At 39.9% G+C, this 23,580-nt stretch overlaps 2 protein-coding genes and 1 long non-coding RNA gene across 4 annotated transcripts; all 3 read right to left on the bottom strand.

The window, feature by feature from the left end:
- Positions 1-216: 216 nt before the first annotated feature.
- Positions 217-2,143, bottom strand: LOC108925262 (leukocyte cell-derived chemotaxin-2-like). The gene is made up of 3 exons (XM_018737091.2): positions 2,058-2,143; positions 1,733-1,890; positions 217-678 (listed from the first exon to the last, which is right to left on the bottom strand). The coding sequence occupies exons 1-3, from the start codon at positions 2,141-2,143 to the stop codon at positions 512-514; spliced, it is 411 nt and encodes a 136-aa protein (XP_018592607.2). The 3' UTR covers positions 217-511.
- Positions 2,144-2,743: 600 nt separating this feature from the next.
- Positions 2,744-4,726, bottom strand: LOC108925374 (uncharacterized). Its single transcript, XR_001965397.1, has 3 exons — positions 4,652-4,726; positions 3,430-3,483; positions 2,744-2,830 (listed from the first exon to the last, which is right to left on the bottom strand). It is a non-coding gene; the product is annotated as an uncharacterized LOC108925374 (long non-coding RNA).
- Positions 4,727-10,129: 5,403 nt separating this feature from the next.
- LOC108925336 (leukocyte cell-derived chemotaxin-2-like) lies at positions 10,130-15,295 on the bottom strand. 2 transcript variants are annotated; one of them, XM_018737175.2, is made up of 5 exons: positions 15,196-15,294; positions 13,575-13,622; positions 12,092-12,191; positions 11,545-11,702; positions 10,130-10,490 (listed from the first exon to the last, which is right to left on the bottom strand). In XM_018737175.2, the coding sequence occupies exons 1-5, from the start codon at positions 15,230-15,232 to the stop codon at positions 10,324-10,326; spliced, it is 510 nt and encodes a 169-aa protein (XP_018592691.1). In that variant the 5' UTR covers positions 15,233-15,294; the 3' UTR covers positions 10,130-10,323. The 2 variants fall into 2 exon arrangements, with proteins under 2 accessions (XP_018592691.1, XP_018592692.1); XM_018737176.2 differs by lacking the exon at positions 13,575-13,622 and having other exon boundaries at positions 15,196-15,295.
- Positions 15,296-23,580: the final 8,285 nt, after the last annotated feature.

Genomic DNA, 23,580 nt, shown 5'->3' with positions numbered 1-23,580 from the left:
ACAGATGGGAATTTCTGTGACATTATGGATGCACAAAAACACAACTGAGATACAGGGGGGTATCTGTATAGCAGCCGCATGACAGACTGGTAGATGTGGATTGCTGCTGCTCTCCAGCATCGTGAGAGAGTATCGCACCGCATATCTCTTGGCCGAGAAAATAATCAAAATTCAAAGCATGGTTTATACTGAATGTCTATCGCCAGCTCACCATCCTAAAGTCGAAAAATTGTAAGTCAAACCATCGAAAGTCGAGGAGCATCTGTTCATGCAACTCAACAAGTCATCGGTCTCACTGGGCATGTCTGCGAACAAGTGTAGTTTATTAGATTGAAGGGAACAAAGCAAACTGACATCTGGCAGGGTGTCCACACAAGAAACGCTGTTATTTCTATATCACATGCAAGTGAAGTAGCAATTTAATTGGATGTGGAGGGGACTGGACAGAGACTGAGGGTTGAAACCTGCTAATATGGGGGATATAAAAGGGTAAAAGTGTAACTGCCCGGGTTCAGAAGTACTTTGTGGGGTCAGACTTGTTACACATCTGGACATGGACATGTGAGGTGATCCCAGGATAGACTTCCTGCATGGGCAGCATGGTCCCAAGTTCCTGTCCCTGCTCCACCGTGCCAGAAGTCTCCACTGGCTTCACATAGAACAGTTTGAAGCACAGGCCTGCACAGGGCAAAGTGCAAACAGTTACTCACATTACCCACTTTCCCTTTCATTGTATATGAACTTGAAACGCTTCTGCTTGTATAACTACAGTGTGTAACTACATTGCATTTGCTGCCCTTTCTTGCCAGACACCTAACTTTGCCTGACTGGAATCGGTCTGTTCCCCGCTGTTCTCCCCTCACAGCAATTTTTATCAATTGATTGCATCCACTTAGTGTTATTGATCAGTTTTACAGTTGATGCATTCGTTTGAACGTTTCTGAATGTAGTTGCCTACTCTTGCACTGTGATTTACACTGGTTTACTGAGTGCAGTCTCTTCAGCCCACCCTGGGGCATCATCTCATGGTTTGTATACAGTCCCTTAAGTAGGAGGCCATCAGGTAGACTTCACATAAATTTCACTGGCCATTCTAGGGGTTTCAGGAATTTCAGTTCATTTGACACCTCAAACATCTTTACACAGAACACCTTACAAAAATACTTCCCTTATAATGTAATATAAAAAGTAGTACTGAAGACTTGATGTATTGTGTCCTTTAAGTTTTCTATTACAGCACATTACACCCTTGATGTGCTTTTTGGGGAGCGTAGACAAGCTGCTGTGTGTTATGTACAGCTTTTATATTACCCTTAAAATTATCCTGAACATTCATCAATTGCTCTGTAATATAATGTCAGCTTGTTACAAAAGGGAGTCCTATAAACTATTAAAAACAACCTAAAATGTGTTTTCGTGTTTCATGTTTACTCAGCAGATAGTACTATGCAAATTCCATTACCTACAATTGACATAGACTTATGTGTAACTCAGTCAATGGAGATTTTTATGGAAGCTCTGAACATCTAGAGCACCACTCTGGGACCTAACATGCATTTGACTCATTTGGTCTAGTTCCTTAGCCTATCAGTGGGCAGTGTACATTATTAGTCATATCACAGCTTTACTATGTTTTTTGAAAAATTCTCACATTTTTTATTTGAATACATAATCCTGTCATGGAAGATGTGAATGGCTGAGAGAAGAACCGCAAAAAGGTAAAAGGCCTTACCCTGGCCGCTAAGGTTAAGTCCATCGTTGATTGCTGCATTTACTCCAGTTGTATATGGGGAAGCAGGTCCGTTGATTTTTACATGAAATGGTGCAAGCACGGTGTCACCATCAGTACACACGATGTCTAGGCCCATGTGTTTACGCGTCCCTCCAGCTCTGTAAATGTACACGTGTGGGAGTCAACAAGGCGCCAGTGTTTGGATAGCACAACACACCATAATAAAGTTGCATGATAGCTGGATACAGGGCATAATTTAATCTGTAAAACTGGCTCCATGTAGCTAAAGTTTAACATCAGTATTGCTGATATTCGTCAAATCTACTGGTGTGGGCGTGTATGTGCGGCAGTGATGCAGAAAATGTTTTGTAGTTTCTTGCTGCTCTCCACATGGGCTGATGGATTATGCATGGTCTCACTTAGTTTACATGTGGATTGTTCAAGAATAGATAGCACAAAACAAAATAACTCCAAGCCCAAAAATAAGAGGGCAAGAAACTATAAATGAGGCATATTTTAAATATTTTATATTTTGAGCAAAAAATGGTTTTAAACATAGTTAATTCATAATTAGTTTTTCATTTTTAAAACAAAAAGTGAATGAACACAACATACACGGACCCACCACACACACATTTGCTGAAGTCACTTGCCCCAAGCAGGGTCGCAAAACATAGGGTTAGGACACCTAGTCCGTTACAAGGCACCTCAAGGGGGACTTGAACCCCAGACCCACCAGAGAGCAGGACCCAGCAAAGCCTGCCATACCACCGCACCCCCACACACCATTATGGACCCACCAGGAGAGACTTATGTGCAATTAAACCAAAGGATATTTTTACTGAAGCTCTGAACACACATAGCACTGCCCAGGGATCTAATGTACATCTCACTCATTGCACTCAGTGCAAGTTTTTTATAAAATTGTCAGATTTTGATAGAAAACATAACCCTGGCATGAAAGATATGAATGGCTGAGAGAAGAACTGTAGACAAAGGCCTTACCTTTGCCGTTATGGTTATGCCCACTGTCGATGGCTTCTTCACTTGGATGAGCAGGCTTGTGGGCATTCTCAACATGTGGAGCGCGCCGGGTGTCTTCATATTTAGGCCATCAGAAGGCAACCATACACTCATATACATATATATATTTTTATATTTTTTTTTTTCATTTCAACAATATATTAAACACATATATTTTATTATATATTTGCATTTCGACTGTTTTATTCTGTGGGGTGTAGACTATGGAAAGTACTTTGTTCCTCAATGGGTAAGAAGTAAATAAAATAATTAACGACATTATTTTGTCAGATATCTAAAAATATAAATCTGCATCAAGTTGGCACTCAACTACTGTGTACATTGTATAATTGTGCACATTCATTTATAAAATTATGATTTCTCTTTGGCTACATGAATTACATGTTGAGAATATATTATATATTATAAATTTACTCCCTATGTTATTATATTTTATATATATATTTATCTGAGTTAACTCTGAGCTCAGCAAGTCTTTATTTTTTTACTTTTTTCTGAAGTTACAGTATTTATACCTGATAATTTTTTGGTTACTTCACCCACATGTGCTTATTACTTAGTATTTTTGTAAAGGGTACTACAGACTCCTAGGACTTCATCTGTCAATTTCCAAAGGACATCTTCAGATTAATTTGCTGCCTTTAGGTACTTACTTCCAGCTCCACATGCTTCTGCTTTAAGACTTGACATTTCATCTGCACCCAGCACTGAGACAGAGATGAAAATTATCACATCAGAAGCAGCATAAACGTGCCATATGTTGCCCCCTCCCCATAACACATTGGCCTACAGAGCTGTGACTTGAAGTTGGTTTTTCTTGCCAAAACATCAGCGACTAATTTTCTGTAAAAGGTAACACAAAATCAACAGTCTCTTGTCCGTGGCATAGATCTCATGTCCACGTCCGCACCACAATCAATAGCATCTGACACCAATCAAGCACCTGAGTGAGCGCTCACCTTTAAAAGACCCTCCTCAGTTCCCGTACAGTCGTGGAATATCACTGAGAGAACCGCCCCTTCGTGCTACGTCCTGCTCTTCCTCATCCCTTGCTCCTTGTATCTTCTGTAGCTTTTGACCCTTTGCATCGTCCCCTGACCACAGCCATTGATCCTCGCTCTCACTCTGACTGCTAATCAACTAACTCTTCGCCCATCCCCGACAACGAGAACTCGCCTGACCCCATAATTCCAAACGAACGATCCTGCACTTGGGTCCAGCCGCCCTGGTGTCCTCGGTTCCGCGTGGCAATAGATTTAATATGATGTATACATATTTTATTTTTTATTTAACATGATTAATTCATTTCATCACATTTGTATTAAGTGCTGATTTGCTTTCTCATCAATCTGCACAATCCATGAGATCCACTAACAATCAGGTTCTCGGTTTTGGCTCCGTTGTGGTGGAACGACGCCCCACACTTAAAACTGATGAATCTTTGTCCAAATTTCAAATGGGTCTTAAAACTCATCTCTTCCGGACTCACTTCGCCCATCATCTCTTAAGTTCATGTAAGATATACATGTTCATGCCTGTAAGGTCTAAATATTCATGATCATGCTCGAATCAATCTTTTACAGAGCCACTCCTGCAATGTAACTTAAATGGTTATATGTATCTCCAAAAAAAAAAAAAACTACTAGGAAGGTGATTAGGAATCTGCGATAACCTGGTAAAGTTTTATGCAGCTACTTGTCTGTTGAACATCAGTGCATTTGCTGAAGGAAACTAACTGTACTTAAGAATCGCATCTGCAGCTATCTCTCTTTTTCCTAATGTAATGTACAAATTGTATTTTCTATGAGATGTCGCTTTGGAGAAAAGCATATGCTAAATGAATAAATGTAAATGTAAAGATATAGGGGTTCTTACCAAAGACCAAGCCCACAAGAAGGAAGATTTCTTTCATGTTGATGTTTTCAGGATGTTCTCAAGGTTGTTGGAGCTGTACCATGTATCAGGACCGCACTGATGGAAACTTTATATATAGGGCCAGTTGCTGTGTTTTTGCGGGGTGAATCAGTTCCTTTTTTGGGGGGGGCTCTACAGAGAGGAACTAATTGAGTAACAGCCAAAGAGACTTTCTCCACTGCACCTCCAACACTAAGCTATAGATTCATGTCCCACATTACAGAAACTGTCCATCAGCACGGCACTGGTTTGTGAGACCTTACTGGTGTTTGCTGGGTGCTCTATTGGGTGGCATCAGAATAGACTGAAACCATGGTACAGACTATTGAGACCCACTGGAGGCCACTACATATGAAGAGTCTGACACCATGGTTCTGGTTATTAATCCATCTAGCAATTTTTTAAGGGAAGCTCTGCCACAGCAGGTAGCACCTGGATGTGGGTTTGAATCCAGTTCGGTCTGCAGAGCTTTCCGGTTTGCCTTGTGTCTGTGTAAGGTTCCTCCATGTATTTAGGTCAGACCAGAGACCTGCTTCAAATTTCCTGCCAAATCTGAATTCCCCTTCGTGTCTGTGTTTGCCTTGTGATGACCTGGTACTTACCTAAAAATCAAATTTTTTAAAAACTAAAAATGTTTTCTTGAAATTATACTAAGGGGAATTCAGATTCATGAATCAACCTGAAATACATTGGTAGACTGTAAGAGGAAACCCACATGCCCAGTATGAAAACCTCACACAGATTGAGCAGGATCTGAACCTACACCAAAATATCCTAGGCACTGCCATGCTACCCTCCACTTTCATTCAGAAGACTGAACAGGAATTGTGTATGGCATCTATCTTTCAGTAATACAAACTTAATGAAGTTCTCATCTGCAAAACATTTAATATCTAGATTCTGTATATTCTATTCATAAGTTTCAAAAACTTTTCAAGAAGCATTTGCATCTTACATATACAAGTTAGTGAGAAATTTGGTCTGTGAAATGGCTCTTTTCCAGTCAGCCTTCATACACAGACTTTTTACAAAATACTGAGCAAATCTACACGTTTCACTCCTTTTTATGTGACCTGTGACCCATGTTTTTGGACGATGATATCAGCACATGTGAAAATCATGCAAAACTGGTATTTCATATTAAGAACTTGTTTATTCTGTATAGTGAGGAATTCCTTGCCATTAATTATACATTTCTGGTGATTTGATCATCAGCACGAAGGTGAGGAAGTTGAAATAGCGATTGTTTCAGTTAAAATCACACATTTTTCAAAGAGGTATTTTACAGCAGTAATCTATAATAGATTGCTGAATAATTTTAGCCCATTTGTTTGGCCAAAGAGCAACGGTACGTTGGTAGGTAGTTACATTCTGAAAGGTAAGCTAGTTGCATGCTTTGAAAATTGTGTGCATATGCTATTAACAAAATTTGACTGTGACATCATATGCACCAGGTTTTCTTCTGATACATTTATACTAAACCACATCCACTAAATTAGCAGGTTTTATCGGTATAAAAGTTGTGTATTCATACATAGGATTTTAGTTGACATATCCATTCAAATCAAGTCTTAATAACCACTAATTCCCATATTGGCAGGTTAGTATGAGGGGTTAGTACTCAGCATGTTCATGAATTGCAGCTATTTTTGCAGAATATGAACCATCCATACATAGCAATGCTGGAATGCTGCCCTTACAGAAAATGTTTAACTTACAAAAACAGAAGTGTTTGTCACATCTAACTGTAAGATCACTTGCTACACTTCCTCCATGGCTAAACAGAAACATCCGTTTTTCTAACTAGAACTCAGATACATATTTTAATTGGGAGTTGTTTTTATTGCATTTATTGAACATCCATTTATCTATCCAATTTCAATCACCGCTTGTTCCAAGTAGGGTTGCAGTGATCTGAAGTGTATACCAGAAGTACTGAGCGCAAGGCAGACGGGGGGTACATCCCAGACTTGTTGAGTAAAATTAATTAAATTACATTAGTTACGTTCCTCTTAATATTTGTGAAAACAAATCTGAAAACTCGTGGAAATGGTTATACATTTCAGTGTCTTCGTCGCTCATTCTTTCTGTAAAAGTTGATTTCTAAGTGCCTGTACAGTATTCACCCACTTGAACAAACTTAAATATAAAGTATTGTATTGACCTGCATTACTGCTATTTAGGTGGGAGGATGTTTTGTGTAAATAGTTGCATTGTGGGGAATAATGTGGAATGTGGGTGTGCAACCACTGGAGGCACTTATGGGGAAAATAATGGGGTAGCTGTGCCTACTAGGGTGTGGAGATAGAGCCTGGGGTTGCTAAGCAGGCTGGGAAGGGTGGCTATAGGTGCAGATCCTGGAGGAAAGGGGGGTGGGGGTCCTTGGACCAAGAACATTATTTCCCTGGTGCTGGTGTTCTAATAAATCGTTCGTAATGAATGCTACCACTGCGTCTTTCTTCACCCCATCCAAACCCACAGTGCTAAGCACCACACTGTGTTATTAATAAAAGGCAGCTAGCATGTGATGCAGTATGTTGTTTTATCAAGTATACTAAGCCACATAAACTAAACATGCTGTTTTGCAAAACAGCTAGTGTGGCACTGTAGTCCCCCATACGCAAACACATTTGGAATAACACAAAATATACCAATTTTCAATGTCCTAGCTTAAGTAGCTCATAGCAGCCTGAAATTGTACTGTTCATGTCAGGACACAATTGTTTGTCCATTGTGGGATGTTTTTTGGTTACAGTATCCAAAACTAGGGGCATATGTCCATTTACTTGGTCATGTTGATCCTTTTTGTTTCCAACACATTTCCCTGTTATGTTTTGTTCAAGCTCTGAAAATGCATATTCAGCAACTTTTGCAGAACATTGCCAAACTAAGCCAAATTTAGTGTTCATGTTCTGCTGACCAGTTTGGTATTGGCTTATGATAACAATATTGCCATGTCTGGGTTTGCTCACTCTTTTGTTGCCATGGATGATGTGGGACTTTCAAACTTACAAAGAATTCAACCCACTTTGACAAAGTAAAATAACCTTGCCTATTTTAAAACACAAAGTATATTAATAATCAAAATTAACTAGCATGTAATGCAGTATACATAGGGGGTGCGGTGGCGCAGTGGGTTGGACCACGATCCTGCTCTCTGGTGGGTCTGGGGTTTGAATCCCGCTTGGGGTGCCTTGCGATGGACTGGCGTCCCGTCCTGGGTGTGTCCCCTCCCCCTCCGGCCTTACACCCTGTGTTGCCGGGTAGGCTCCCCGACCCCTTATGGGACAAGCGGTTCTGAAAGTGTGTGTGTGTAATGCAGTATATTGTATAATCAAGTAGATTTGTTATTCAGCTGTCAATTAGCCCATATCACTGTGGTTAGCAAACAGATGCATGAAAAAATTTTTCATTAGGACAGAGCTTCCTTTCCATCCGTAATGATTTCTGAAGCCCTTACAGTGTAATTTCTGAAAATTTGAGGAAACTCCATTATTACTGGATTTATTATCGCCACACAGTTCCATTTTGGCTCCAAAACAGAGTCAAAACAGTAAATAAGATCATTATGGTCTGTGGGTTCTGTGTGCTGCAAAAATGTTGTTATACAGTATTTTAAAGAGAACTTCAGAACTCTGTTTAACTATTTTCCATCTGCTCCAGGAAATGTTGTGCATGTTTTTGAATACACAGAAATTTTCAAGGAAGATAAAGGTGATGCCACGATGAGTTTTGTGATGGCAACAAAGACATCACTCAGTAGACAGTGCAGTTTGCCATAGACTGAGAGTCACTGTAGTTTGTTGTGGAGCTTTGTGCTGAGACAGAGAACTTTTTTCCTTTGGTACAGTTTTGAACTTAATTTCTCTCAGATAAATCAACGTTGAGGCCCAAAGTACAGAAATAACCAAGTACAAATTTTCTTTAAAGCAAAATTCATATAAAAAGCTGACACTTGGTTACAGACTCATGAGACTGCAAATTCATTTAGCTGATGCTTTTCTGCAAAGTGTCTTAGACTTAGTTACCTATTTATTTAGCTGGGTAATTCTACTAGAGCAGTTCAGGGTATGTGTCTTGCTCGAGAGTACTACAGTTGGAGGTGAGATTTGATCCTAGAGCTTTGGAGCTAAAGGTGAAAGCATTAACCACTATACTACTAACTGCCTCATTTACCCCTACCATGGTTAGAAGACTAAAAAGTTAGAGCTCACACATGTGGTACATGTACATCCAAAGTGAAAATATTCAGGCACTGCACAGTTAAACCACAAAGGTAAGAACCAGCTAGTTCTTAAGCAAGTCTGTCTAAAGAACAGACATTTAATAACAGCAAAAAAAAATTAAACAAAAACTAGCCACCAGCCACTCAATCAAGACCCAGTATAGTTAGTGGAGCAACGTCCCAAGATTAAATCATCTGAGCTCCCATCTACACGTGAATTGCGTATCGTAACGGGTTAACAATAACCTCTGATTCCAAGAATTATAACAAAATGAGGACACACCAAACAGACAGACTCTGACTGCATTAATTCGATTAGTTTAGAGAGGGTACCAGAGATTGCATTACAATATCTGAAGCATTATAGAGACAAAAGAGCAGTGTCTAGGCAGTAGTGTAGAAAGAGCCCATGTAGAGCGCAGAAATGCTAGCTTAGCTTAGCTTAGCGCACTGCAGCGAGGACCCAGGCTGTCCTTGAATATGCCTGCTGCGGCCTCCTTGCAACACCTGATATTGTGAAAGACTAGCACACAAGTCCCACTGGCTACACATTTACTGATACGAACAGGGAAAACATGGGGCGCAGCTATGAGACGGTCACGTTGTCAAGATGTGCAGGACTGTTTCCTTGTATTCGCTGCTCTGGAAAAAGGGAAAGAAGTTGCAGAAATTTTGACCGCATGTCAGATTTCACTCTCCCCTCTCCTGACAGCGGAGCTGCTCGTCTCCCATCAAGCTGCCTGTCAAGGCCTTATTATTCCAGCGCTGCTCCGCTGGCACCTACCTTCAGAACTTATGTACGGTCACCAGTTTGCTTCTCCACTTCTCTGAAAAACTTAAGGCAGCGCTTATTGTTTGTGATCGCTATGTGTCGAAGCATCAGGTCGAGATCGACGCAATCTTTTCGGAAAAACAAATGCTAAAGTTTCCCCAAAAAGTCATAACGGCAAAAAAGTTTTTTACTGAAAAGTTTGTCAGTTAGAGGCCCACTGTATATAAATAATGCTTCTCTTTTTAGTTTAGCCACTAACTTTTGCATTCTGAAGTACCTATCAAATATTTACACTATCATTCACTATGATGAATGATATACAGTAGGATATGCACACTTGTTATTGCTCCTCTGGTGTGCTGTCGGGATGTGTGTTTCTGTATATATACAAAAATCTTTTAAAACTACATGCAACTCGACAAGTCACTGGTCTCACTGGATATGTCTGCGAACAAGCATTCTTTATTAGGCCAACTGACATCTGGCAGGATGTCCATGCAAGAAACTGCGTTATTTGTATATCACATGCAAGTGAAGTAGCAATTTAATTGGATGTGGGGGGGACTGGACAGAGACTGAGGGTTGAAACCTGCTAATATGGGGGATATAAAAGGGTAAAAGTATAACTGCCCAGGTTCAGAAGTACTTTGTGGGGTCAGACTTGTCACACATCTGGACATGGACATGTGAGGTGATCCCAGTATAGACTTTCTGCATGGGCAGCATGGTGCCGAGTTTCTCTCCCTTCTTCATCGTCCCAGAAGTCTTCACTGGCTTCACATAGAACAGTTTGAAGCACAGGCCTGCACAGGGCAAAGTGCAAACAGTTACTCACATTACCCACTTTCCCTTTCATTGTATATGAACTTGAAACGCTTCTGCTTGTATAACTACAGTGTGTAACTACATTGCATTTGCTGCCCTTTTTTGCCAGACACCTAACTTTGCCTGACTGGAATCGGTCTGTTCCCCGCTGTTCTCCCCTCACAGCAATTTTTATCAATTGATTGCATCCACTTAGTGTTATTGATCAGTTTTACAGTTGATGCATTCGTTTGAACGTTTCTGAATGTAGTTGCCTACTCTTGCACTGTGATTTACACTGGTTTACTGAGTGCAGTCTCTTCAGCCCACCCTGGGGCATCATCTCACGGTTTGTATACAGTCCCTTAAGTAGGAGGCCATCAGGTAGACTTCACATAAATTTCACTGGCCATTCTAGGGGTTTCAGGAATTTCAGTTCATTTGACACCTCAAACATCTTTACACAGAACACCTTACAAAAATACTTCCCTTATAATGTAATATAAAAAGTAGTACTGAAGACTTGATGTATTGTGTCCTTTAAGTTTTCTATTACAGCACATTACACCCTTGATGTGCTTTTTGGGGAGCGTAGACAAGCTGCTGCGTGTTATGTACAGCTTTTATATTACCCTTAAAATTATCCTGAACATTCATCAATTGCTCTGTAATATAATGTCAGCTTGTTACAAAAGGGAGTCCTATAAACTATTAAAAACAACCTAAAATGTGTTTTCGTGTTTCATGTTTACTCAGCAGATAGTACTATGCAAATTCCATTACCTACAATTGACATAGACTTATGTGTAACTCAGTCAATGGAGATTTTTATGGAAGCTCTGAACATCTAGAGCACCACTCTGGGACCTAACATGCATTTGACTCATTTGGTCTAGTTCCTTAGCCTATCAGTGGGCAGTGTAAATTATTAGTCATATCACAGCTTTACTATGTTTTTTGAAAAATTGTCACATTTTTTATTTGAATACATAATCCTGTCATGGAAGATGTGAATGGCTGAGAGAAGAACCGCAAAAAGGTAAAAGGCCTTACCCTGGCCGCTAAGGTTAAGTCCGTTGTTGATTGCTGGCTTTACTCCTTTTTTATATGGGGAAGCAGGTCCATTGATTTTTACATCAAATGGTGCAAGCACGGTGTCACCATCAGTACACACGATGTCTAGGCCCATGTGTTTACGCGTCCCTCCAGCTCTGTAAATGTACACGTGTGGGAGTCAACAAGGCGCCAGTGTTTGGATAGCACAACACACCATAATAAAGTTGCGTGATAGCTGGTTTAACAAATGCTTTCCAAAGTGAAATAAACAGTTTCCACTTAAGAGCTTTGCCTATTTATTGGATGCAACTCTATTTTAACAAAAACTGTCATGCTTCCATAACTTTCCAACAAAAGTAGAGGTAAATAGAATTAAAAAAGTGCTTTCTAACACTTGATTCAGCATCTTTATACTTGTATTTATGCAGTCTATGGTATAATCCCTCAAAACTGGCCATATCAAGGTTGTCGTTTTGATGCATCAGGGATTAGAAGCACGGACAGATTATTGATCTACATTGCAACACAGTGTCGGATCTCTTACCGTCTGGCTCCATAGTTTCCACAACCAAATGAATCACACTTCCTATGTTTGTTTGTAGGGTTTCCTTTGCAGAGTGTGCCAAACTTTACTTGCTCATGGACTGAAGATAAGAACAAAATCAGAAATAAATGTTTTTATTTGTTACTTTGACTAGAAATATGTTCCTGAGTATGTTTATTATTGTGTTCTGTTTATGAATGTACAATATCTATCAATATCTATCTAAATGTAATGTAAGGAGGCAGGAATACAGTAAGTCAAGGGTGGGAATATACATGATACACAGCTTCCAATGGCTGCCTAAGGTCAGTTCCACAGAATGACAATCAGCTTCCATTAACTAGTTCAGACTGACCTAAGGCAGCTGAGACTGAAGAATAAGAATATACATTTCTTAGATTTTTTGAGTTTTCACCCTGTTCTGCAGTGTCATGTTCCTGAACATGTTGAATATGTTTAAAATGTTATATTCCTATTCTGTATTATTTGATTTATTGTGTAATACAGCTACAAATCTGTGACTTAAAGTTTGTGTAGCTGGTCACCACTGGCAGTACACAGATTTTTGTTTTGCTAAATTTTCAGTTTTGGCTGATTAGCTTTTACTTTGCTAAAATCGGCTGTACCTATGGTAGTGCTATGACACTTCTTCCAACCTCAGTCTTTTGTCTCATGATACACAACTACATCCCATTGGAACCAGCAGCCTGGTTATGAATGAATCATCTTACCCTAAAAGGTACACTCGTTAAACATCTACCTTCACACATGGCTGGTAAAACTTCACGCATACATGATCATCCTTGTCTGCCAAATAATTTCAATCTGTGCAAGTGAGCTCTAAGTCATAAAATGTATGTTCAAAAAAGTTGTCATTCTTCTCCTGTTGGATAGCTAGATAAATTCATCTCTAATAAAATAACAAGTCATTAATTTCCTGAATAGAAATATAAGTACATTCTGTGAATTCAAACTGTCAGGCTGCTAAAGTTGCAAGTGCATGTTCAAAACACATACAAAAAACAAAACACACACACACACATTTTCAGAACCGCTTGTCCCATACGGGGTCACGGGGAACCGGAGCCTACCCGGCAACACAGGGCGTAAGGCCGGAGAGGGAAGGGGACACACCCAGGACGGGACGCCAGTCCGCCGCAAGGCACCCCAAGCAGGACTTGAACCCCAGACCCACCGGAGAGCAGGACTGCAGTCCAACCCACTGCGCCACCGCACCCCCAAAAACAAAACATTAAAAGCTAAATCTGAGTCAAAGTAAGTTGATACTTTTCTAACCTGATTCTTTCTTAATAAAATTTTTTGTATGTGCTTTAGAGTGCTTTTTCGTTTTTTTTTAAGTTAGGATACTTGAGCTGTTTTTTCTAAAGTGTTTTGGTCAGAGGTGCTATAGATTCCTAGAATTTGATCTGCCAGCCTTTACATTACAGTCCTTTTAGTTTCTATTCTGGGAATAGGTACTTACATCCATTTATTTCTCCCACAAGTCTTGTGATCTCATCTGCACGCAGCACTGAGACAGGGATGAAAGTTATGACAACAGAAACATCATGAGACTGCCATGCATGCCGCTCCCCCAAAGACAAACTGGTCTACAAATCCATGACTTCAAGTTGATCTTTCGCTTGAAAACACCAGCCACTGGATTTCCAAAGGGTCCCACAGAATCGGCGTTCTCCTGTCTGTGCCATACGCTTGATCAGAGGTTGGTAGAAATCTGTAAGGTTTATTCTACACTCATGCCTTTGTTGTGCCTTATTATTTCTTTGCAGTGCTGTCGCTGAATTGGTGGAATCTTGTGTTCTTTCACCATTACGCTGCCTGCTGGCCATGGGTGTTTAAGAACCATTTCCCCCTATTTCTTAAATCCCCACTGTCACTGTGCTAAATTGGAAGCCTATGGGAAGCTCTACCAGTAGCCACACTTGTCCTTTCACCATGCATTGCAGTTGCAAGCCCTGGCCCAGCTGGGAAATGGCGATGTATAGTGACTATACATTTGTTGAAATAACATATTACACATTTAAAGTAAGCAACAGAGTTGCAAAAAGAATTTAAACAGATAGAATAGATGTCCATGGCACAAGAGCACGGCCATGCTCACCTCCTGAACTATCGGTTATATATCTTACCCAAATATTTTAATCATAGCATTTAATAAACTGAAGAAAGACAGGACTTGTCACACTACAGTGCTATAGTACTGGTGTTGGTCCAGTCACTGCCAGAAGCTTCTTTTTGCCGTTTTCTTATGAGTTGCACTATTTGTTTTGTGTTTTTAATAAAACGCTACGGAAGTCCACTCCACTCTGCTTCCATAAGTCTATTCTCTCCCCAAACCTGACCTAATCAATGTGCCACAATATTTTTAAATGTATAATATTTCCTTACCTTTTCCGTGCTGCAGATTGTACATTTCAGCATAAAATAGAAATAATAAACAGTACATGTATATATTTAATTTACAATTAATTTCCCTTAATGTGAATTTCCCCCTTCAAGAAAACAAAAAATCCGGAAAGCCTTATTTTCTTTCTTTAAAGTAATGTATACATTATAATGTACTGCATATTTAGGTCTTTATTTGCAAATAATTAATTAATATTCATGTTTATTCATCTGGTAATTATCCACCTGTATGCAATGTATATGCATGAGCTGCACTGCCGGTTTGCACACCTGCCAAAATTATTGGTAGGTCACACAAGTTCACATTAAAGACGTAAGTTTTAGTAAAAACATAGTTATAAGCATAACACCTGAAGTGAAAATTAGCGAACACGGCCCAAAAATGGCAGTGTCTTGACTGCATTTGGCATTAGGCAGGCCATTAAATGCATGGATTGGGCTGAACAAGGATTTGGCTGAAAGTTGAGTCCCTTATTTCACATTATAACATTTTTATAAATTTCACGCATCTAACTCCATTAAGTGATGTATAAGAAATGTACTCTAAAATAAATTTGTATGCTGCAGCATTTGTTGTCATATTAGTTACTGCAACTAGTGAGAGAAACTGGAAAATTTCTCATCAGCACTTAATAAAACACCACTAACAAACAAGACTGGGTTATAAGGGTTCTTACCAGAGACCAAGGCGGCAAGAAGGAAGATTTCTTTCATGCTGATGTTTTCAAGATGTTCTCAGAGTCGTTGGAGTTGTACCATGTATCAGGATGGCACCGATGGAAACTTTATAGGGCCAGTTGCTGCGTGTTTGGGGGGGGTGAATCAGTTCCTTTTTGTTTGGGGCTCTGCAGAGAGGAACTAATTGACTAACAGCCAAAGAGACTTTCTCCACCGCACCTCCAAAACCAAGCTATAGATTCGTGTCCCACGATACAGAAACTGTCCATCAGCACGGCACTGGTTAGTGAGACCTTACTGCTGTTTGCTGGGTGCTCTATTGGGTGGAATCAGAATAGACTGAAACCATGGTACAGACTATTGAGACCCACTGGAGGCCACTACAAATGAAGAGTCTGACACCATGGTTCTGGTTATTAATCCATCTAGCAATTTTAAAAGGGAGGCTCTGCCACAGCAGGTAGCACTTGCACCACTGGGCTGAAGGTTTGGTTGTGGGTTTGAGTCCAGTTCAGGTCTCTGCAGAGCTTTCATGTTTGCTCCAGGTGCTCAGGTTTCCTCACGCAGACTGAGACCAAGACCAGCTTCAGTAGAACCGGTAAATGTAAATTGTCCTTTGTGTGTGGTTGCCCTGTAATGACCTGGTGCACACTGCCTTATACATATGATATGCTTCCCAGGATTCAATCTGGAACAATGTAGCCCTGAAATGGATAAGCAAGGGATAAGAACTTGAAGCCATGGTGTAAATTGAGTCTGAAGAGTGAAAAGATATTTTAGAGAAGCCCCACTAAAGGTTAATAAAATTGTGATTGTGGTCTTTGGAACCTTAGGGGTTGTTAAGAATTTAATGCAACCATTTTCCCTCAGAGGAGGCTGCTGTGAGTCTGATTATAATTCTGGTCATTAAGGATTGTCATTCGATGTTTTTCTTCCAACAGATTTCATTCAGAACATTGGACAAGAACTGCATATGGCATCTGTCTTTCAATTATTCATACTTAATGAAGGTGTCATATGCAAAATATTTAACATCTCCCAGATTTTGCATTCTGTATTTAACATCTTCTAGAATCTTAACCCCAGATTCCACAAGTAGTTTTTAACTCTTGCATTTATATTTACTTACTTATTTTTAAGACTCTTATACATCAGAGTCAGTGAGAAAGTATTTGGTCTGAGAAACTGAAATTATTGCACAGTCTTTCTTCATACTTAGACCTTTTAGAAAATATTGTCAAAGTCAAATCATTACACCCATTTTAGGATACCTGGGTAAAAGGTAACCGTTGAAAATTTAACAACTGCTATTTCACATTATGAACTGGATTTTACTAAACATTGGGGAATTCCTTACCGTTGCTGAAATACCCCTGGTGGTTTCATCACACATTTAATGAACTAATATTGCAGTGCAGTTATCACTTAAGAGATTAGTGGCTTTGTTTAGGCTATTTCTTACAGTTTTAAACTGAAGTAATATTAATTTTAGCTGCCATCTGAAGTAATAGAAGGCAGTTACATTCACAAAATGTTATTTACATGACTGTGTATATGTTATTAGTAAAATTCAGATCAGATGTTCGACTGCAATATCGTATTCAGAAGTTTCTTCTGCTCCCTTTACACTAAACCATAACTAACAAACTTACAGGTTTTATTGGTATTCTCAGATAAGACTGTAGTTATATCCATTGAAATTAAATCATTATAATCCCCACTAATTCCCATATGAGGGGTTTTCGCATCATGGGTTGGTATTGAGTATGTTAAAATTTAGGCGTTTGCTTGGATTCACACATATTGCTAGAATGGTGCCCTTGCAGAAATGGTATAATATGTCAAAAAGAATTATACATAACCATTATTGGCAAAGCAGGCATTCTTTTTTCTTTTTTTTTTTCCTGTTTGCATTCAAAAAATAGTATAATGGAAAAATTCTATTGAAAGAGGCAGGTATTTTTGCACCATCTACCTCCAGCTCTTATTAGTAAGTCTAAAGTTAATAATACACACACTTTCTGAAACTGCTTGGGCCAAGGGGGATTGTGGCGAACCAGAGCCTAACCCAGCAACGCAGGGCACGAGGCTGAAGGGGACGCACCGTGGACCGGATGCCGGTCTACCACAAGGCACCCCAAGCAGGACTTGAACCGCAAACCCACCAGAGAGCAAGACCCGTCAAAGGCTGCTGTACCACCATACTCCCCATTGACAATGCAGTCCTCTCTTTTCAAGGGCGGCTATTTAATGATAATTGCTTGCCTACCGCTTTTAATTCCAAAGCAAAGTAATCCATCTAATCGATGGACATTATGAATATTAATATGCGCCCTCATTAAACTCCTAATATTTTTGTTGACCACACAAAATGATCACCCAGTACATTGCACTGCCAGAATTGATATCTTAATTATCTCACTGGATATTAATAAAGTTCTCTTAGAGAGAAAGTGTTTTAACTGACATTATAAACTATCGTATTCATTTTAACTGATACTATCAATTACTTAGCTCATTATGTGTTGTAATACCCTTTGCTGTACTTGTAACTTATTTTGAGCCTCAGTATAAATTGTTTCATTGGCAAGGGTTTAGAGTTGAACTGATTAAATCTCCTAATGTAAATCATTCACTCAGATTGTCCCCTACAGCACCCTCTTTAATTCATTATACTCCCTCCTCACTCATTCTTGCTGACTGCAGCCAATACTCTACTGACATTATTATTTTATACCTTAACCAGCACTTCTATTTAAAGCAACCAAGAACTCTGACTGGTATATAAAGTTGAATATTCCGATAGAACAAGTTCAGTTTGCTGCCTTGTACTGGGGTACAACAGCAAGGTCTCTTAGAGCTCCAGTAACCAGTAACCGAACCAGTAACCTTCCACTTCCAAGCCCACCACTACCCTGCCTGCATCTGTATTTCTTTTTGTTGTACTTATGAGTGGGTATCCCATTAGTAAATACCAATAACATTTTGACCTGGAGAGGTGACTGATCAGACAAACATGAAATACTGATATAATATTGACTTTATATTCTAGTGATGGGACTGTAATTACTTTAAAATTAAAAGTACAATTTATGCATTACATTAAGAGCAAGAGACACAGCTGCATACATGTGACTCTCAAGTAAACCTAGTTTGTTACCTTCCACTTGCTGCACCGATGTCCATTGTTCAAGTAGGTGCATAAAACACAGGATAGACAATATTATAAGATACAAAAGCAAGCAAATATAATGCCGGAGTAGTGGCTTATTAAAGGCTTTATCTGGTGATGCTCATAAGGTTACGGTGCATGAACATTTACACCGTACATGAGCTGGAGAGGTCTTGGGCGAAATGGGTCCGGAAAAGGTGAGTTTTCAGACCCTTCTTGAATGTAGACAGAGTTTCCGCAGTTCTGAGTGAGAGGGAAAGGTCTTTCCACCACAACGGAGCCAGAACCAAGAACCTCCTGGGTCAATTTCCACAGTCCAGGGATACGATGCTGAAAGGCCTTGACTGGCTTTAGTTTGCAGAACATACTGATAAGTAGTGAGTTTCAGGCTATATTAAAAGACAGATCAATGACATGCTGCACGTGAGTACACACAGTACACGGGACATGCAGGCACATTAACATCAATGCGGCTGTGCATCTCTGAAGTGTGTGTACTTCAGTACCTGGTGAAATTCTGGGGAGGAAACAATCTTAACAAGTAATAAAACCCTTTTTTTTAAAACCTACTGTGCCTCATTATTGAGACTCTGAAGCACCTCAAATTGTCTGAAAAAGATCAATTCCAGCGTAGCCGAGTTCAGTCCTGAGGTAACACTGCAGTTGCATGTGCGTTTCTATAGTAACTGCTATGGAGAAATTAACGCTCAGCAGTTACCAAACCAGCTGTCTTATAGCACAATATATCTTCTGCAATTTCCTATAACAGCAAGAGAGAGCCTACCGAGCGCTCTTCCATTTAAGGTAGTTGTGCTTCTCTTCATGTAGTTCCTGGGGTCTTTTAGACCTTTCCTTCTCAAAGAGGTTACACAACGACTCGTTGGCCAGCAGCCGTGTCTCTCTTTAGAGAGCCGGGCAACTGCAGATTGTTGTGCAAATCACAGTTACGTTAGGGGTACCAAGCATATCTACGTAGACATCGCAGAAATCGCACTTCTCCTGACAGTTTCTCCTGGTACATCCTGACAGCATTAGCTTCCTAATGGATGGGAAATATTAACCAGAAGACAAAAATGTGATGCAAAGCATTAGCAGTGACACTATCAAGAGAGGCATTTATGAAAGAGATAGATGAGAGTGTTCTTTGACAAATAGCAGTCCCTCTAAGATCTGTCACAAAAAGGCAGAAAAATACCAATTAAATAAACAAGCTGAATTTTTAAATCTGTATTTTAATTTCGAAAAAGAGTGTAAAAATGTAAAAAAAAATAATTAACACTGCATTTGCATACTGAATGTTGTCCTTGATACAATGGTTGGAGGCTGAAATAACAAACAAACAGAATCCTAAGCACGCCGTGCGCCGCAGGTGTAAACATAAACAGTCGATGTTGCTTTTAAACTTGTGGAATTTATTCGGCCGCGTCTTCCTCATCTTCCTCCTCCTTTGCTTCGGCATCCTTCAGCGGCTGAATGGCATGAAGTGAAGCGGTCAACAGTCCATGCATCAGTCAAGGAGTATGAGATGAATCTTATGCACATCATTAACTTTGACATTCACCAGAAGTTTAGAGTGTGTGGTAAGGAACTGACACAAAGAAGCTGGAGTGCGGTCAGGCCCCACATCTGGAGAGAGAAAACCTTACTGTTTGACGGGACGATTTTGGGGATGCTTTGGCGGATGGTTTGCTCTCTTTTGTCCCAGTCTCTTTTAGACCTGTCTTCACTTCTGCTGCTTCTGGCTTCCCTTTCCTCCAGTAGCTGAACACCCAGAGGGTTGCAGCCACAACACAGAGCACTGTGCCCACCATGCTCACCATGGCTATCACATCTATGATGGGGAGAGTAAACGGGCTGACGTCTGGGTGTCTGACATCACATCCTTCCCCAGGAATCCGCAACAAGGTCTCAAATGCTACACCTCAGATAATGCGTTTCCTGGGTGCCATTGTTTTACCTTTACATCCATCAACATCCTTCTTTATGTAAAAAGTAAAGAACTTTGTTAACTTTATCACTGACTAAATCACTGACCCTAAGAGCTGTTTTCTATATTTTCACTGTACAGCTGATCAAACAAAAAAGACAGTTGAATGTAATGTGCCACAATGAATAATGTACAGTTTGCTATTTAATTCTAATTGGGTTCTAGGACCTCTGAACTGGACCTTCACATGATGCATCTTAACACACACTGCGCTCCAGTCTCATTCTGAATGGCTGTGCAGTTAGTGGAAAAGCCTCCCATGATGTATCAGCCGTGCCAGACAGTCCCCCAACCTTTTTCTTTCTCACCATTACTCTGGGTCGTCGTGGTAGGATCCATGTAGCTGCCAGAAGAAGTCAGAAGTGTCAGTAATCTGTGGCTGCACACCTGTATAACTGAACCAAAGCAGAGGACCTGTTACAATCTCTGTACACACAAGGAACATGTCGAGTTACACAGTATAATTTTTCAAAGCTTCATAACTGAATTGTGTGCTTTAGGTATCTGTCCATAACTGTTTTGTGTATTTTTTGGTGTTGCTATTGATGTTTATTGGTCCTTTTTCATATATGGTCATGAGACTGATATAATGACATATTTGACACCTTCACTTTGCTTGCGCTTTGCCCGCAAACCACAATGACAAATACGGTGTTTCCTTTTGTCAAAAGATGGTGGCACTAAATGGAGTACCATGGCACCATGGGCATGAAACAAATGTTGTTAATGTTTTCCGATAGCCTACTGACCATTTCGCTGAAATTACGTTTTGGGTATTGCACAGATCCAAAGCCAGGAAAACTGATGCTCATATTTTACTACATTTACTGTGCTCTTGTTTCCTGTTTTTCCAAGAAAAATCATGTAGCCTGCATCTGGGGCTCCAGTTCTTTGTGCGGTGAAAAATTCACCACATATTACCTGGTATATAATTTTTAGGACATTGTGATTAACAGTAAATAGTATGAGATACCTCATTTCAGCCTACATGCGCTGACAGACAACACTTGTTTGGCACTAGTGAGAAACTAAACGGATTTGGAATAACAAGTCTAAATTCACCCATAAATAACAGGGATTTACACACTCCAGCATGGAGACATTACACTTTGCCACAGTGACAAAAAAGCACAGTTTCCAAGAGATTGAAATGACTAAGGAGCTCACAACTGTACTGGGTATCTGTCATCATTTCATTAGTTAATATACAGTGATTTATCACACTTTATCCAATATAACAAATGTGTGTTTTGGCAGACAAGAAACATCCATCCATCACTGAAGTCTGGTTTACACAGTTAGCAGGTTTACGGTGTTGTGTATGTGGAGCTGTTTGCCTTACAGCACAAGTGGTTAAGGAACGGGAATAAACAAATGACACAGGCTGTGAGTGAAGGTCACACACGGTCACCAATAAGACTAGTACAAATGTTCCACTAGATGGCAGGCTGCACTCCTAAAATTGCTGGACACAGATTCAGAGAAGTACTGTGAAGACCCATAAAGGACAATAGCGATTCCGAAATTATAATGATTGATTATAACAACAATATAATAAGCCCTAACCCTCACCCCAGCCCTGACTCAAATGATATTTTTAGTCGTTAATATTCATACCTCAGTATGACATGCAGGCTTTACAAAATCCTGAATGTATTAATATATAAGAAATAAAATTTAGAAAAATTTTTGGCACACTTCAGTTGGACAGAATCGCCCGAGTATAACTTCTCCTCCCGGAATGACCCATTACAGTCGAGTGTGGGTTCTAGGGCCATGTTCTCTATAAGTTATCTGTGCAAGATAGCAGTCATCTCTAATTCTATCACTTGTGCAATTTACCACTTCTGCATTTGAGCATTGGCCTCCCACAAGCCATAACTCCAACATGAAAATGATTCCATCGAATGGAATCCTACCCATCCCATCCTACTCCTATCCATCCTTTTAGAAATCAGATCCTGAATGTAAAATAATCTGCCATTCCAAATATTTAGGCAGGTTGAACAGTGGTTAAGAAACTGAACTTACTGCCATAAATGGCTGGTGCAAAGTTGAGATATTCTTTGCATCGTCACAATACATATCATTAGTTGCATCAGTGCATGTAAAGTTCTATAAAAAAAAAAGAAAGAAAAAAAAACAAATGAAATAAAACTGTAATAACAAAAAGGCATTGTAGAGGAAAAAATGTTTTAATTCAAAAATGCAGGGTAAACTAATAAGAGGACTGCTAAAAGCATCATCCTAGCTAAATATGTTACAAAGCAATACTGCTGACTATTGTAAAAATACGGTGTGCTGTAAGGTAGAGTCCCTGCAGCCCACAGTGACAAATAAGAACAGGGTTTTGTCCATCCTGGCAACTCCATAGTGCACATACAGCACTGCACTCCAAATGTTTTCTTTCACAGGCTACAGTCATGACATCAACAGCTACCATGATGCTGAAAGAACAATCCAAAATAGTTCAGAACAAGAGTGCTTCAAACTTTCAGAACAGACAATACATCAAAAAATTTCATGCCCATGCACAGTCTATTAATGCTGTCTTTTTAGATATTTTTCAAATATAAAATAGGTTTTTTATTTTCTTGATAAAACATGTTTATTTTTTACAGTGTATGAAGTTAGTGGTATTTACACGAACTTCACACATTTCGACACACCGAAAATTATACTCCATTTAAAATAATGTTTAAAGAGATTTTCATTTGTCAGTGCTTTCTTACTCTGTACTGTACAAATTAAACATAAATAAAATAATAAATAATAAATAAAATAACTCTTGTTTTTGATTAAGTGATTGCAGGGTTATCAAACATTATAAATGTAAATAATCCACAGGGTTCTTTAAAAACCCTGGAGCCTTGTTGAAGGGCCAAGGCTGAGCAGCACAATTCGTGGTAAATGTACAGAAGGTGCAGAGCAGACAAAATGTACCGCGGAGTGAACACAATGGAACACGAAAAGACACCCACCTGCGCTCGTGACCCAATTCTCTAGACGGCGCCGTCCGTTACTGCCCCGGGGGCGCGTGGTACCCAGCGCTGACCCACTGATGCGCGGGAACAGCCAGGCGTTGACCGGGCTCCTGCTGCGTCACGCCGGGGCCTTATCTCCGAGGGCCAGTGGAGCCTCCCAGCAGGCAAAGCTGCCGCCTGCAGCTACTTGATTACGCACTGAATGGGCGGCAACTTCACCCGTCCGCCTCTCGACCCAGTG

The sequence above is a fragment of the Scleropages formosus genome, chromosome 13, assembly GCF_900964775.1.
Source record: "Scleropages formosus chromosome 13, fSclFor1.1, whole genome shotgun sequence".
Classification (NCBI taxonomy): Eukaryota; Metazoa; Chordata; class Actinopteri; order Osteoglossiformes; family Osteoglossidae; genus Scleropages; species Scleropages formosus.
The sequence above is the reverse complement of the archived record's forward strand: the minus strand, read 5'-3'. Positions and strand labels throughout refer to the sequence as shown.

Bases quoted from the DNA above. Each gene is read 5' to 3' on its own strand.
- LOC108925262 (XM_018737091.2), bottom strand. From the start codon at position 2,143: ATGCATAATCCATCAGCCCATGTGGAGAGCAGCAAGAAACTACAAAAC. The intron at 1,891-2,057 runs GTAGATTTGACG...GTACATTTACAG, and splicing joins GCACATACACGCCCACACCA to AGCTGGAGGGACGCGTAAAC. The intron at 679-1,732 runs GTAAGGCCTTTT...TGCCCTGTGCAG, and splicing joins ACTTAACCTTAGCGGCCAGG to GCCTGTGCTTCAAACTGTTC.
- LOC108925336 (XM_018737175.2), bottom strand. From the start codon at position 15,232: ATGAAAGAAATCTTCCTTCTTGCCGCCTTGGTCTCTG. The intron at 12,192-13,574 runs GTAAGTACCTAT...TCTTATCTTCAG, and splicing joins TGTGGGAGAAATAAATGGAT to TCCATGAGCAAGTAAAGTTT. The intron at 10,491-11,544 runs GTAAGGCCTTTT...TGCCCTGTGCAG, and splicing joins ACTTAACCTTAGCGGCCAGG to GCCTGTGCTTCAAACTGTTC.